Source organism: Pseudopodoces humilis, chromosome 25, assembly GCF_049639895.1.
Source record: "Pseudopodoces humilis isolate 2021_Gansu_Grassland_sample_001 chromosome 25, ASM4963989v1, whole genome shotgun sequence".
Classification (NCBI taxonomy): Eukaryota; Metazoa; Chordata; class Aves; order Passeriformes; family Paridae; genus Pseudopodoces; species Pseudopodoces humilis.
Window position 1 is genome coordinate 5,334,484 of NC_142224.1, and position 15,127 is coordinate 5,349,610.

General features: G+C 44.0%; 3 protein-coding genes across 4 annotated transcripts; 2 read left to right on the forward strand and 1 right to left on the reverse strand.

The window, feature by feature from the left end:
• The first annotated feature begins 414 nt into the window (after positions 1-414).
• SDHD (succinate dehydrogenase complex subunit D) lies at positions 415-3,718 on the forward strand. The gene is made up of 4 exons (XM_005531064.2): positions 415-480; positions 659-763; positions 1,778-1,922; positions 3,082-3,718. Exons 1-4 carry the CDS (start codon positions 435-437, stop codon positions 3,245-3,247), a joined length of 462 nt encoding a protein of 153 aa, XP_005531121.1. The 5' UTR covers positions 415-434; the 3' UTR covers positions 3,248-3,718.
• Positions 3,719-4,800: 1,082 nt separating this feature from the next.
• On the reverse strand, positions 4,801-8,521 carry IL18 (interleukin 18). Its single transcript, XM_005531065.3, has 6 exons — positions 8,261-8,521; positions 7,322-7,395; positions 6,714-6,722; positions 6,106-6,243; positions 5,219-5,364; positions 4,801-5,094 (listed from the first exon to the last, which is right to left on the reverse strand). The coding sequence occupies exons 2-6, from the start codon at positions 7,386-7,388 to the stop codon at positions 4,849-4,851; spliced, it is 606 nt and encodes a 201-aa protein (XP_005531122.1). The 5' UTR covers positions 7,389-7,395; positions 8,261-8,521; the 3' UTR covers positions 4,801-4,848.
• On the forward strand, positions 8,494-13,229 carry TEX12 (testis expressed 12). 2 transcript variants are annotated; one of them, XM_005531066.3, is made up of 4 exons: positions 11,528-11,625; positions 12,086-12,191; positions 12,284-12,335; positions 12,597-13,229. In XM_005531066.3, exons 1-4 carry the CDS (start codon positions 11,569-11,571, stop codon positions 12,733-12,735), a joined length of 354 nt encoding a protein of 117 aa, XP_005531123.3. In that variant the 5' UTR covers positions 11,528-11,568; the 3' UTR covers positions 12,736-13,229. The 2 variants fall into 2 exon arrangements, 1 of the variants encoding a protein (XP_005531123.3); XR_015774526.1 differs by lacking the exons at positions 11,528-11,625; positions 12,284-12,335; positions 12,597-13,229 and adding an exon at positions 8,494-8,590.
• The last annotated feature ends 1,898 nt before the right edge of the window (positions 13,230-15,127 follow it).

Below are 15,127 nucleotides of genomic sequence, written 5' to 3' on the forward strand. Positions count from 1 at the left end.
CTTCAAATGGAAAGAAAAGCGGGATGTTCACGGAAGCGTTCATGCTGTGTACAAAGCGTTTCAGCAGTGAACACATAGGTGGGTCTGCTGCGGGTGTTGAGGGGTTTGAGACAGAATTACAGGAGTACAGAATGGATTGGGCTGGAAGGGAATTTAGAGATATTCCAGACCTTCCACCAGGTCGCTCCAACCTGCCCTTGGGCACTCCCAGCGATGGGGCAGCCGCAGCTTCTCTGGCAGCTGTGCCAGGGCCTGATTCCTCCCCCAAATCCCATCTACCGCTGCCTCGGGCAGTTTCCAGCCGCCGTGCCGAGCTTTGCGGCCGCCGCTCCCGGCCCGGCCGCTCCCTCCCGGTGCCCCCCGGCGGAGGCGGAGGCGGAAGCGGAAGCTCGGGCGGCGTTTCCGTGTCCGGGCGCGGTGCCCTTGGAGCGGACATGGCGCTGGCGCTGCTGCGGGCACGGCCCCGGGGGACCGCCCTGGGTGAGTGAGGCCGGGGCCGCGGGGCGGGCGAGGACCGCGACCCCCGAGAGCGCGGGACCGCGGAGGGTGCGGGATCCCGGTGGCTCCGAGCCCCCGGAGGGTGCGGGATCCCGGTGGCTCCGAGCCCCCGGAGGGTGCGGGTCCCCCCGCTGACACTGCGCCCCCGTTGTTCCCGCAGCTCTCCTCGGCTCGGCCCTGCTCCGCCGCCCCGCCGCGCTCGGTGCCGCCGCCGCTCGCTGCGCTCCGGCCCGCGACAGCCACGGCCCGGCCCGCCAGGGACACGGTACTGCCCTGTCTGTGTTTGTCCGTCTGTTTTTGTGTGCCGGGGTCTCGTTTTCCCGGGATCTGGATCCCTTTTCGCATCCCTGGAATTGCTGGATGGAGCTCCGAGCAGCCGGGTGTAGCGCAAGGCATCCTGCCCAAAGGCAGGGGCTGGGATTAGATGATCCTTAAGGTCTATTCCAACTTCTGAATACTCTGTGATTCTGTCAGGAGTGGGTTGTAAAGGACCAGATTTTGGCTCGGATCCTCCAAGGGACCAAGAGCGGTGCAGGAATAAAGGACAGAGGTGGTGGAGATGGTACCCGATGGCCATACAGGGATTTAAAAACGAGATGAGCTTTAAGGTCTCTCCCACACCAAACCAGGCTGAGTCTGTAATTTTTTTTGGACCGCTTAGGAGATTTTAAGAGGCAGCTGTAACAAAGAACAGAAAAGATTTACACATGGTACAGTGATTTTCTTGGTGTCTTGTTGGGTGATACAGGGTTATAGAAAAGGAAAAAAGAATCCTAAATGCCCATTGATTTAAGGGCAAAGTTGTGAAATGCTGAGCGTTGTTAGGGCAGTAACTGTGCAGATGTTATTTGTGATAAATAATCGTGCTGTTCTGGTGCCTCAGGCTGTGAGGAGTGTGTGTTCCCTCACCTTCAGCAGCACTGCTACCAGTTAATAGCACTCCAGTTTGCACTTTGCCTGAGTCCAAACTTGAGATCCTTTGCTTTCCTTCTTTCCTTATCTTGTCGCTTTCTAAATTTCTTCATGCCAAAACAAAGGAAAACATTAGCATTTTGGTTTAGATGGATGGATGATAGCTGTGTGTTAGTTGAGCAATTTAGGGGTGTTGCATTGATAATTTTAGAGTAAATTCTTGATGGTTTCAGCCTGGGCTGATGCTCCCGCTGTGTTTCCAGGTATTGCTCATGCTGGGTTTTGGTTTGCAGACACTCCAGATTTCAAAGCCATCCCTTCAGCCCTTGCCAGAGGGGCTTTTCCCTGAGGATGTTTCTCCTTGCAGGCAGTTCCAAGGCTGCATCTTTGCACTGGACAGGGGAGCGAGCGGTCAGTGTGCTGCTGCTGGGGCTGCTCCCTGCAGCCTACCTGTACCCCGGACCGGCCGTGGACTATTCCCTGGCTGCAGCCCTCACCCTGCACGGCCACTGGTAAGCACAGCAGGGCTCAACTCACAGCCAAGCTCTGGTGGCTCCAAACCTCGTCCTGCTCTAGTGTAAAACACCTGGAGAAAGTCCTCGGTCTCCATGTGACAGTCGTGGTCTTTGGCAGGAGTGGTCGTACTTTGCTCTTCCTTTCTCACGCTGTTCTCTCGGTCAGAAAAGGAACCCATAAAAAATGTTCTGGTCTCTTAACCTTAGGAGCACTTCCTTGCCCCTGGAATTGTTGAATCCTGGATGTTTTTAACCTGTGGAAGAACCAGTGTTGTGTGAGTGGAGGGAATAGAAAGAGGACAGATCTGTATAAAATTAATATAAAAATGTTCTGCCTCTAAAGCTCTGTGCACTGGCTTTGTGCATCTCAGTGGTGATGAGGTTCTGCACGATAAAGAGCTCACAGCAAATAATCCACTAAGGAAACTTGGATGATTATTTCATTTATTCCTGGATGGATGTTTGCTCAGTGTTGTTCTAATTAGGAGTGGACTGGCAGCATCCACCTTCCTGAGGTGATCCTGGTTTGGGAGTTCCTTGCCACAAGGATAAAGAAGATTTTCATGGTACTTTGAGGGTACCAGGTTTTCTTAAACCTCAGTTTTGCCCTTAGGAATTTGTGCCAGGATTCTTGTACTTTCCTTGCTCTCACTGGGAGCTTTTTCCCAAAACAAGCATCCTGTGTCTTGTGTTGCTGGATAGTTCAAATCTGGACAGGAGTTCACTTCCAGATGTACAAAAAACTGAAAAATATGCTAGTTTCTTTGGTTGTCACTCTTCTGATCTAAATGCATACCCAGGAGTCTTCTGTGTTTTTGTGACTGTGGCTGGTCCCACATATTTCCTTGGTTTCCCTCACTTTCAGTCCTTGGAAGTTGGATAAGAAGGCAGATTCCAAGGATTCTGTTGTCTGGAGACCTGTGGTCAGCACTTGGTTTCCTCAAAAAACTCTGAGCCAATCTGTGTGTTTCCAATAGAACCTGTGAAATGTTTTGTTTTTGAAATAGATCCGTCCTCTTTCTGAGTGGGGACTGAGCATTCTTCAGGAAAGGCTGATGGCAGCAGGGGGAAAGAGCGAGTTGGCACAACGGGGACACGAAGCGGATGGATCTCAGTGAGTGAACTTTGCTGATCTGAGCTTTTCTCTCTTGTTTAGGGGTCTGGGCCAGGTAATTACTGATTATGTGCATGGAGACGTCCCCATTAAAGTGGCCAACACGGGGCTGTACGTCCTGTCTGCCCTGACCTTTGCTGGCCTCTGCTACTTCAACTACCAGGACGTGGGCATCTGCAAGGCTGTGGCCATGCTCTGGAGCCTGTGAGGAGCCCCAGCCCCGACACACACGATTGTCCTCTGCTGCCTCTGCTTCATCAGCTTGTGAGCAACGTCCTGCACAGCCAAGGAACGGCCAAGGGTCCCCAGTGAGCCTGCAGGGGGCTCACAGCTAGGTTAGAATATATAGAGAAAAAACAGATTTAAAAGCAGATTTCACTGGAAAATGTCCAGTGAGAATGGATTTGATCTGTGCTGTAAATTGGGGTGAATTAATTACATCAGTGGCAGACTTGTGTAGCTAAAGGGAACCCTCCTTGTAAAACCAGCTTTAATGAGTGTTTTTCTGACTGTTGGTTGGTTTGCTATTCTGTAAAACAAGCTTGGCTTGTGGAAAACTGAACTGCTTCTGACATCAGTGTGTAAGGCAGACCCTGTAACTCTTTGGACCTGGGGAATTGATGTAGAGAAGGGAATACTTTTTTTCTTAATCCATGCAATAAAGAATTTACAGAAATTCTGTGTGTGCTCCTGAACCATTTTTACTGCTTTTGGGTGGCCTAAAATGTTTTCTCTGCAGATAAGTCTGCTCTGCCTTACTTCATAAAACAAAAAATATTTGTATGAGTCAATACTTAATTGGTGACTTAGACTTGACTTAATACAAGAATTAATGTCCCTTAGAAAATACAACAAGGATTGGTGTAAAATAAAAATACTTTCGCAGATTGACTTTAGGAACATTCAACTTCCAAGGTTTTTATGTTCATCTGCAACACTTCTTTTGAGGTTTATTTTCTAAATACTCTGGTCTGTGTTGTCCTGTGTGAGAAAACACAACAAAGAGGAGGCTGAGGGAGTGTTCTGTTCTTTTTGGGATTTTTTAGGGGGGAACTGAGATTGTGATTTTTAATTTCCTGCTTCATCCTGACTTTCACGTTCTCACAGTACTTTTGTGGCACTATTAATAGTGAGAGGAAGAGAATTTGTGCTACCATCAGGGATTATGCAACAAACAGAACGACCACGTCACGGTTTGGAGTCTACAAGACTTTCTGATTATTTTTTTTTTTAATTTTTTAAATTTTTTTTTGAAAATACGGATTGGAAATTTTATTTATTAGCAAAAGCAGGTAGCTGGCCAATTTTTTTGTTTGCGTTGTGGTTAGAACAGGGCTGTGGTCTGGTTTAAATGGCAACATTTTGTTATTTTGTGGCAGGGAGGAGGAGGGTGCAGATGATGAGACACGGGAAAGTCCCTGTGAGCAAGCTGAGGGTCTCTCATGGAAAGTGTCTGAGGTTTCCTCACACAGGATGCAGCTGGATGTGGTGTTTAAGCTACTTGGGTGAGAAATCTGGGAGTATTGGGAATGTAGAAGTCCACACCTAATTCAAAAGCTGTTTGGTCAACAGGCATTAAAGATTTTTGGGATCAAATTCTACATAGACATGCACATTCTTGTTTCTTCAGTAATTCTCTTCTGTCTAACTGGAAAACATTCTTCTGCTTTTTGCCAAGAACTTGCATTTATTTTTTTATTAAGTACTGAGAGTAGTTAAAACATAAAACTGACTTGTTTTGGATAAAGAAAGACTAAAGTTTCTTTTTTAAAAAAACAAACTGTATTTTAAAACTGTTGAAGTGTTCCATCATAGGTTGTGATTTTCATTCTGACTGAACTTAGATAAACTCATCTTCATGGTTTCATCAACTTCATCTTTTGACAGTTTCTTTAGGATTAATTTTCTCAAGTAGCCTTCTTCCTCAAAGGCCAAGAACATTCCTCGTTCCATTGAGTATTCAAACTTAAATGCTTTGGAGCAGCAAGATGTAAATGTCTTTTTGAAAAAGATGATGTTGCTTTCACCAGGAATTTCTTTGGGAACTTCTCCTTCCTGAGGAAGGAAAAAGGGAACAGGTTAATCCCAGCACGAACCCTGACCAGTTTTATTCCAGCACTGAGTTGTGGATTCTGCCTGTTGGGTTTGTACGGATGAGGAGAGGGAAGCAGGTCCTTACCTTGAATCTAACGATCATTTCTCCACATTCCCTCTCACAACACATGTAATAACTTTTGTCTTCCACTTGGACACTGAAGGCCACGGGCATCCCTGCTAAGGGTGTGGTGGTTTTGTAGCAGTGAATGCTGAAATGCATCCCTTTGCCTGGAAATAAATGGATTATTATTGATAACCTGCCCACAGGGAGCTGCACAGCTGAATTCAGTGATGTTCTACCACTCCCCTGGCAACTCTGGCTGTCTTGCCAGGATATTTTTCCTGACAGAAGAGCCAGGACTTGAATTTTTATGGCTTCTAGTTGTGCTTTGTGCACTCAGGCGATAACAGGGTGCACCACAGCAGCTGAGGTCAGCAGGCAGTGTGGGGAGTGCAGAAAGGGACTGGCATGTGGAAGTGGCTCTCTGTAAATCACACCATGGCTGGACAGAGGTGATCCAGAAATAGAGATGGTCAGTAAATAGAATTGTAAATAAATTGCTGAAGCACCCCAAAAAGTCAAAGCCAAAGCTCTAAGTTTATAGCTAATGCTGTTAGAAGAAAGTAAGACCTTTTAGTTCCAATATACTGTTTGAAATTTAAAATGTTTTTTTGTAATCCAGTATAAAAAAAGGGAAGAATTAAGAATTTTGTGATCAGAGCCAAGAAAAAATCTTAACAGCCCTTTTTCTGCATGTGATATCCTGCAGGCTTTGGTCTAACCCAGAAATCTCATCCATTACCAATGCCCAAGACACAAAATTTCACTCTCAGCTTAGTTTTATTCTTGCAAATGAAGTTTTAAGTCATTATTCTCAGTCCCACCATTGAGTGGATGATTACAAAGAACAAAACCACCTCCAGGATAAAACAGCAGAGCAGTGCTGATGGTTCCTATTTGGGAATTACCAGATTGCATCTCCTGGTCTGTCACATCCTCAAAGGCTGCCACGTTCAGGTCTGGGCGCACCACGAGCAGCTGGCTCTTCACATTCCTCAGCACTCGGTGCAGGGTCTTTTCCTTGCAGAGGGCATCACACTCCAGCTCTGCAGGAAAATAAAGCAAAAGTCTTCACATTTTAGCTGTTGTCTCCTCAGATCTCGACAGTTTGCTGCCAGCTTAATCCTGGCACTGTGGATGTCATGTGAAAGGAGTTCTTAGAATTTCTAACAGCAAACAAAAGGAAGGTCACAGCATCTTTTACACCTGCTTGAAGCAGATTTCCCAGAATACAAACATTTATTTATAGAAGCAAGAAAAGCTGCTGTGTTTGTTAACTGAGAATTCAGAAGCATCAGTTCTCTTTTGCCCAGCAATTAAAGTGCATTGCAAGGTGTTCTCAGGGAAGCCTCTACCCTGTGGCTTCTGAGGAATTAAAGCAACATCAGCATCAGAAGGAGCAGTGAGCTGTGGCTCTGGGTTTTTTTGCAGCTACTCTGAGTTTGAAACTTGTCCTCTCTGGATTGCTAAGTGTGAAATGAGTAACAAAATCATAAAAGAAGAGTTCTCGGCTTACCATCGTCGTCTTGGTTCCAAGCGAGCAGTGAAAAAAAGGAAAGAAAAAAACAACATTAAGCTGTGCCCCCACAAAAGAAGTCACCCTGTGCCCAGTGCCACCAAGGCTGAGCTGCTGTCACTACAGACAGGGTTTATCTGTGAGCAAAACAACTCCTTTGAGAACTGCAGTCACCACCAAACCAGAGGTATGCAAAATGCTTTTTGGGGGTTATTTAAGGGTGAGAAGGTTACTCTAAGCCTAAAACTGAGGAATAACTGTATGCAAATTTTTGGTTTTATTGGTGCCTTTAAGTGAGCAAAAGGATAAGAAGAACTCATTACAAATTGCTTTTAAAAAAGAAATGGTTTTCTAACTGACTTTTTTCCATAAGATTGGAAATTACTCACTCACTTCAAGTCCACCCCCCAGTATTCCAACACTTCTGAGTGTCCTTTCCCAGAAGTTTTTTGTATAAGCAACAAATACTCCCCGACTCAGATACTTGGCTAATACTTGGCTAACACTTAAAACAGAAGATGATGGGAACGTTAGATGAAATCAGACTGACAAGGGAATTGTGTTAAATCAGTATTCAAACAAAAAAGGTTATTAAGTGCTCTAATTACCGTCAAAATAGAGGCAGAAATTTTTTCCAAGTTCTACTGCACACATCAGAATCTCTTCAGCACTCATCTTCACCCTGCCCACAGCACAAGGAGAGGAATCAGAGTTAAGCTCGATGCTTTTTACCCCATAAAGGGGTGCAAGTTAAGTCTGCACAGACTGATCTTACTAGGCTCCCCCTAGAAAAGCATGAGCTTCCAAAATACCCAAAAGTTAGAACCCATTCTGACTGCCCCTAAAAAGGTCATCTCTTGCACTAAAGATAATAAATGTCTTAAAACCAGATGAACAATGGGGAGATCATCACTCAAAAAATGGCTCCTTCACTGGGATTTGATTGTGCAATCAAAATATGCAGCTCACTCCAAAGCTTTTTCACCAGCTGAAAATGAATTTTTATACAAAACTGAGCAATATCAATGTAAGTAGCCACATACCCCCAGAGGGATTAGGGTAGGGAATCACTGTGGTTTTTCTCACCCAAATTCCTCTGGAGATTAGGCAAAGCACTTTGAGGAATGTATTTGACAGTGACTTTTTTCTCTTTGCATTTGGTGGTTTTTATCTAGTTGTGGCTGTGCAGAAGGGACAGCAGGCTCCCAGCAGCATCTTTGCAAGAGTGCACATCCATGCCATGGAAACGAGATCGCACAACACCCAACAATGCAATCCTTAGTGCATTAATCACAGAGTCCTCTGTAATTCTAAAGTCCAGGGGCAGGCACAGGCAGGACTTTTTACAGAGGATTAAAGGAAAAAGTAGCCCTTGGTTTAATGGGTAAAACAAAATGACTGTTGATCATAGAATCAAAAAGGTTGGAAAAGACCTCCAGGATCATCAAGCAGTAAAAGATGGTTATTCAGACCTTTTACCAGGGGCGTTCGAAAGGAAAGGCAGAAGCTCAAAGGAGTTTCTGACTGTCAGCCGTGGAATGACTCACCCTGAGAAAGCCGCAGGGCTGCGGGGCGGGAGCAGAGGCGGCTCTCGGGTGTCCTTTCTGGATCTCGGGTGTCCTTTCTGGATCTTGGGTGTCCTTTCTGGATCTCGGGGGTCCTTCCTGGCTCCTCGGGAGCTGCAGCCGGGCGATGGGAGCCGCGAGAAGCGCAGCTGCGGAGCTGCCGGGTCAGGACCGGGGCTGTGCCAAGGCCACCCCCGGTGGGTGCCCCGCCGCCGGGGATGCCCCACCCCGAGGCACTGAAGCACGGGAGGGAAGCGAGCGCTGCAGGGAGGGGTTTTATAGCGGCTGCCGAGCTCCGGAGGCTTTCCCAAGGTCTGTGCCTATGTCCGCCTTTCTCGCACGGCATTTCCCCTCCTCGCTGCGGCAGCCAGCGCCTATGCAAATCTGGCCTTCCGAGGGTGGCTTTGTAGCGCTCGGGTGTCGCAGAGCTCCTGCTCCAGCCACCCCTTCACGGCAGCTTTGAGGCAGCTTCTGCCCGTGCCCGTCCGGCTTCCCCTTGCTGGCTCCATGCGGGAAAGCCTTTGGGATGGAAACCACCGCGATGTTGGTCCCTTACTGCCGGTGGCAGCAGTGCCCAGCAGTGCTGGCACGGGTGAGGAATGTCCCGTGCCATTAGTGCAGTAATGGAGTGACAAATGTCCCATTCCAGCCCTTAGAGCAGCAATGGGGTGAGGAATGTCCCAGCCCTTAGAGCAGCAATGGGGTGAGGAATGTCCCAGCCCTTAGAGCAGCAATGGGATGAGGAATGTCCCAGCCCTTAGAGCAGCAATGGGATGAGGAATGTCCCAGCCCTTAGTGCAGCACTGCTGGCACGGGTGGAGGAAAAACCCGCACTGCCTTTGGGGAGTGTTGAAAGCAGCAAACGCTGGAACCGCAGTGCTGGGACAGGCCCTAAAAACCAGGGCAGCGAGCTTGGGAATGAATAATTTCCCAATTTGTTCCATCTCCGTGCCTGGATTTGCTGTTTCTATTGAAATTGAAGAGCCCCAAATTGTGTGGATGATAAAAACACCCCAAATTCCCACATCAAACCCAAGTCCCCAAGACATTGTCTCAGCTGTTCATGTGCCTTCTATTTGCACTAATATTTTTGGCCTGTTGAAATTCCATACAAAGGTATCAGGAAGGAGGACTTGGTCTTTCATGACAGCCTTTGAGAGCCTTAGTTCATTGATGACAGAGAATAAAAGGCATTTCCTTCTCTTTTGTGCACATATTTGCATTTTTCAGGATCGGATCTAACTCGTACAATAGCTTTTGTGGTACAGTTTAAACGTTAATTTCTCCTGGAATTTAATATCTCCAATCTTAGAGCAACTGTGACTACTTTTAAAGTAATGGCTTAGATAATTTTGCTCAAATTTTAAAGGAACTGGAACTCCAGTAAGAATGAACTCTCTCCCCTTAGATAATTTTCTTTCAGTGTTATTTTTAGTCTGAGTTTTATTCATAGACTATCATATCCATAAGATAATGGAAATGAAAATTCAGATGTTTGTTTTACTTCTGGTAAAAGGTCTGTTAACAAAACCTTTTACCATGACACAATTAAGTAAACATCTCAAGAACATTTTCCTAATATGTTGTCATCTCTTTTTCTTAATGTTTAGATAGTCAGGCTAATAACATAATTACCTATGAAATACCTTATAATTAAATGAAGTGGACCATGGAAGCTTATTAAAAGTTGTTTCTACTTTGAGGAATTAGGTTTTTGTTCTTTCAGCAGTTTGATTTCTCATGCTGATATTCTAACTTCCTATTTGGATTTTGTATATGAGATTTAAGTCCTTTCCTCTCTACAAAACAGAAGATAGAAAAACAAAGAAAAAAAAAAGGAGGGAAAAAAACCCAAGTCAGAGGCAAACTCTACATAACATCACATACCATATCTTAAGTTGTATATCATAAAACAACATATCATAATGTAAACATGTTATATAGCATAACACTAATATCAGTTTAGATCTTGCAATGGTTTATTTCACTATAATGAACAAAGATATAATTCCCCTACAGAAGTGAAACGGCCTCGGGAAAATATTTATTCTCTATTCTTTGGAGAGAGAGAGAAATGCTCTTGGCAGCCTTGTGTTGTGGTGGTGTTACAGATTTTAGTGCTTTTACACATTTTGGTGTTTTTAGTTGTTCTAACAGCTTAGCTGGGATTTAGTTTCTTCATGTAGGAAAAGTTAATTTTTTATTTACGTAATTCAATTTTACACAGGTTTTACAGGCTGTGTGCAACTTTGATTGGCTAGTAGTATTTTTGCTTCTTATTGGTTAAAAGGTGTTTTGTGTGTACATGCAAAAACTCTTTCTTATTTAGATATTTACATACCTTTTTTACTGATTCTGATGGGACAGATCTCTTGTTTCTCATAGGTGCAACCAGAATAGTTTGTTGTGTTAACTGGCTTTTCCTTCCTAAGGTTGTTTTTGCATGGAAATTTAGAAGCTGCTATTTGGAGTAGCAGGGCTTAAACCATATTATATAAAACCTTTCTTTTATAATATCTCTATCTGTCTGAAACATTTTTACTCATTTTAGTGCTGCGTTTAGTGTTGACTCATTTGAGTGTTGTTACTCGTTTTAGTGCCTGGTCTCTCAGATTACGCTCATTTCTGACTCGTGCTTTGAAGCGGATAAATCGAGCGTCAAACGCATTCCAAGGATTTCGCTTAGAAAGTGAAACCTGTCTTCTAGGGAAATGATTAAGGAGTTGTTTAAAGCTTTAATTAATTGAACCACCCGGGCCGGGGCCGCTCCTGGTGCTGTCAGCGTGCCCGGCCCGGGCTCCTAAGGCGCTGCCAGCCCTGAGGGGAGCGGCTGGCCCTTGTGTCTCGTCCCTTGTCCCTTCTTTCTCGTCCCTTGTTCCTTCTTTCTCGTCCCTTGTTCCTTCTTTCTCGTCCCTTGTCTCTTGTTTCTCTCCCCTTTTCGCTCGTTCCTCGCCCCTTGTCCCTTTTCCCTTGTCCCCACCGTCGCGGCCTCTCCAGGCCCGGGCCCGCCCCGGGCCCGCGTGAAGGGGAAGCCGCGGGGCCGGGGGTCCCTTCTGGAGCCTCGGTGCCCTCAGGCTCTGGGAGCACCGGGAAGGGCTAAACCTCCTCGGATATCGAATTTAGGCTGGCCCGGGACTCCCCGCCGTTCCCCCGCCGTCTCCAGCTCCTCTGAGGGGTTGTGCCAGGAGCACCCTTGCAGGGGAGCCAGCTGCAGGTTTGACACGTTTTTATTTAAACACTCTGCCAGCATGAGCGCTCAGCAAACACCGCGTGCTTTCCTTGAGGCAGCCATGGCGAGCAACTCGAAAAAGGCAGATAAGAACAGAAATAAAGGCAAAAAGATGGAGGTGAGCGGTGCTATGTGGGGAAGGACCCCCCTATAACATGTCCTCTAGACTGAAGGAGCAGAAATCCACGGCACTTTAGGGGGGTTTGGGGAAACATAAACGACTTTTTAGTGTGGAGAAACCATGGTTTCTCTGGGGGCTTGAAGCCAAATAAAATTGGGTAAGCACTGGGATATATTTATGCAGAACTTCTCAAGAGTGAGCTTCTGAAGTACACCAGCTTTCACTGAGGTATATATACAACATATGTGCATATATATAAATAAATGTGTTTATACGCAGAGATCTCAATCTTCCCACCCACTCCCCAAGATGCTCATGATGCTGTGAACCCACTTGCATTTTCTCCAAAAACATCCCCAAGATCTTTTTAAACCTCTTCCTTCTCTCAGCTGAGCTCTGTGCAAAGTTTGTTTTAAATCTTAGAAGCTGTGTTTTTCCTAATGTGCTCTTTTGTTAGAATGAAGCTTCAGAAAATCCTCAGTTGTCTGACAAAACAGATTTGGCTCCTTCTGAGGACTCACAGTCCCTTTCCAAGACTGAATCACTGGAAAATGTTTTAAATGGTGATGTATTAAATTAAGTATGGAATGACCTAATTTCATGCTGAGATTCTTCCAGATGTTTAAATAAAATCTTTTTTTTTCTCTCTTAACAGAGGTGAACAAAGAAATGAATAACTTGTTAACAAAATATGCTGATGTTATAAGGCAAGTTAATTTTGTGCTTTTTGCACAGCAATTTTAAAATTGTCTAGCTAAGATGGATGGGTGGCTGCAGTTTAGGGAAATTAACAGTGAAACTGCCAAACACAGATCTTGAAAGAAAAACACTGGTTTTTATTACAACAGAGGATTAATTTGGTCAGAAACCGGGAATTGATAGACAATCCATTTTTAATAAAAATATAAAAGTAGTGAGAAAGTTAATAGCATTAGCACTGATTTTAACTACAGATTTCTTCACTTTAGTGCAAGAACAACATTGGATTCTTCTTATGTCCAGGAACTTGATGAGATCTTAAAAGAAGCCAGGGCCACAGAAAACCACTTAAAGCAGAAAAGAGAGAAACTGAAACAGAGATTCGCTGTCATTGCCAATACTTTGTAAAGCTAAATGGAGTTACAGAAGTGCAGAGCCAAAGTCGTGTTTGTGCATGAAAACAAACTGTGATGAGTGTTGTGATGTCTGTTTCTTGTATAAATATTTCTGTCAGTTCAGGAAACTGCCAACAAGTTTAGCAGCTACTTAGTGTTTAAATACATAGTGTAGTGGTGGTTAATAAAAACAATTCTGAATATCTGTTTTAAATCCTGTAACTCAAGGGACTATGACATTAAGCTGTGTTAACCCATTAAACATAGCAAAAAAACATTTCTGTGAAACACAGATATTTATGATGTAAGTGGAAAATGACCTCGGAGTATTTCATGTTAACCACTTCCTGGTTATGTTTTGGTTTTTTTTTTTTTCCTTTCTACTTTAAAAAATGTTTTTGTGATAACATCTTAGTAGAATATACTTGTAATGTTATTTTCGTTTGGCCTCAGAATGTAAACAGGTTGAAAAGGTCAGTTTAGAAATAAGAGAATTCTGTAAAGAACTTTGAGACAGTATAAAGTATTCATTTCAAATGCATTGTAATACTGGTACATGTGTTACTTTTCAAGGCCATGTTGATATAAAACGTAATCAAAGCTTTGCTGTTGATGCCAATAAATAAATAGATAATGTCAACACGATCTGGAGGTACAGTGTTATTTTGTTACTGGGCTACATAGCTGTTTGCTGATCCTCAGTTTTTCTGAGAACACTGAGCCCTTTTCCTTTCTTGTCATCCGGCTCTGTTAAAAATAAAAAAAGATGAAGCATGGAATGTACAAAGGATCACTTGTACAAAGCATGGGGCTTGTAATAAAGTGCTGGAACAAGATATATTTCCATCTTTACCCCAGTGGTGTGCAGTGATTTCCTCTTGAAATCCTCTCAGATCTAATCCTCCCTCCTTTCCCCCTTCCCTGAGCTCAAAGCCAAACGTGCTACGTGTCACAGCAACACGATTTAAAGCAAAGAATGAGAGGAACTGGACATGTAGGGTGAGATTTAGATCCCTAAAGATGCAGATATGTCCTTAGCAGGATTTTCAAAGTGCCTAAGCATGGTGTAAGCGCCTTACATGCTTAGGAATTTTGGAAAATCCCGTAAGGTGCCTATCTGCATCTTTAGCATCTAAAGGCTTTCCAAAGTCTCACCACTGCTCTGGCATCATATTTAGCAGTCTCCTGTTTTTCCCCTGATATTCTCACGCTTCTCTGTTTATAGAGAGAAATGTGGGAGAAAAAGAGAAGATCTAGGAAGTGACATTTTCTAAAATGTTGTGCTGGGTGTTTGTAAAATCCACGCTCATCCGTAGTGATGGCACAACCCAGAGTTTCCAAATGATGTCTGCCAAGGGCCTGAACTCAGACATTTACCCACAGTTATTTATGAGTAATAAAGGAAAGGTATACAAATTTAATTACTGAGGAACATCTGCCCTAAAATGAATTAAATATCTGTTTTACAGAGTTTAGGCTTGAAATGGTGAGTTCAGAAAGTTTAAAACATCCATTGAAAATAAGTCAGCCTCTCCTCTTGTGAAGGATATGTCAGCAATAAAAATATATATTTCATATAATAATACTTCAGCAATGGAAATATATTAATCACACATTTATCTCTCCCTGTTTAAAGGGAGTTTTCCATAATTGTTGTGCTGGCCAGAAATACAGAGCACTTTTCTCCTGGCTGCTCATTAGTGTTCCACTCAGTATCTCAATATATGGACACACTCATTACACACGATTTTCCTTCTAAACCATTAAAAAATAAAAATGTATCGCTTTCCTATTTGACTACAACTCATCCACCCCACGACTGATGCTGCTGATTGCCCCTCTTACAGATTTCAGTGTTTAATGGGAGAAGCAAAATAAGTTTTCTCTTCTGCTCTGACACTAAAGGCTCCTTCATGCTGTCCCTGAGCTCCTCATGAAACCCACCTGGCACCCATCCCATCCCTATCCGCTTTCCAGTTTTACTGCAGGAGGTTTGGACAGAAAATTAATTGGCTTTAAAGCAGCTAAATCTGATCAGCAAAGCTCAGCTGGTAACTACGTTTTCTTTTAAGCTTCTCCCCTCCTCGTTTAAGCTCCAGCCTATAAATTAACAAGCACGTCTAAGATGACAGATCAGTAACAGAATATAAATGGATTTTTTTTAAAAATCTGGAAGCATCTTAGACGAAGTTCCGACCCTCTTGGAGTCAAGGGCATCTTGACACTGAGCCTTTGCATTTCTGAGCTTGCTGTGAATTTCTTCACAGGCTGGAAAGTGTAAGTGATGAAAAACCAGTTCCTCTCATTGCTCTTCTGTTATCTAAAAGCTAAAAATGGGAAATAACAGATAATGCAGAGAGTTTAGAGAATCAGTGAATTTCCTGAGAAAAGGCTAATTTTGACTG

Bases quoted from the DNA above. Each gene is read 5' to 3' on its own strand.
- TEX12 (XM_005531066.3), top strand. From the start codon at position 11,569: ATGGCGAGCAACTCGAAAAAGGCAGATAAGAACAGAAATAAAGGCAAA. The intron at 11,626-12,085 runs GTGAGCGGTGCT...CTCTTTTGTTAG, and splicing joins ATAAAGGCAAAAAGATGGAG to AATGAAGCTTCAGAAAATCC. The intron at 12,336-12,596 runs GCAAGTTAATTT...TCTTCACTTTAG, and splicing joins AAATATGCTGATGTTATAAG to TGCAAGAACAACATTGGATT.
- SDHD (XM_005531064.2), top strand. From the start codon at position 435: ATGGCGCTGGCGCTGCTGCGGGCACGGCCCCGGGGGACCGCCCTGG. The intron at 481-658 runs GTGAGTGAGGCC...TTGTTCCCGCAG, and splicing joins GCCCCGGGGGACCGCCCTGG to CTCTCCTCGGCTCGGCCCTG. The intron at 1,923-3,081 runs GTAAGCACAGCA...TCTCTTGTTTAG, and splicing joins CTCACCCTGCACGGCCACTG to GGGTCTGGGCCAGGTAATTA.
- IL18 (XM_005531065.3), bottom strand. From the start codon at position 7,388: ATGAGTGCTGAAGAGATTCTGATGTGTGCAGTAGAACTTGGAAAAAAT. The intron at 5,365-6,105 runs GTAATTCCCAAA...ATTTATTTCCAG, and splicing joins AGACCAGGAGATGCAATCTG to GCAAAGGGATGCATTTCAGC. The intron at 5,095-5,218 runs GTAAGGACCTGC...TTCCTTCCTCAG, and splicing joins AAATGATCGTTAGATTCAAG to GAAGGAGAAGTTCCCAAAGA.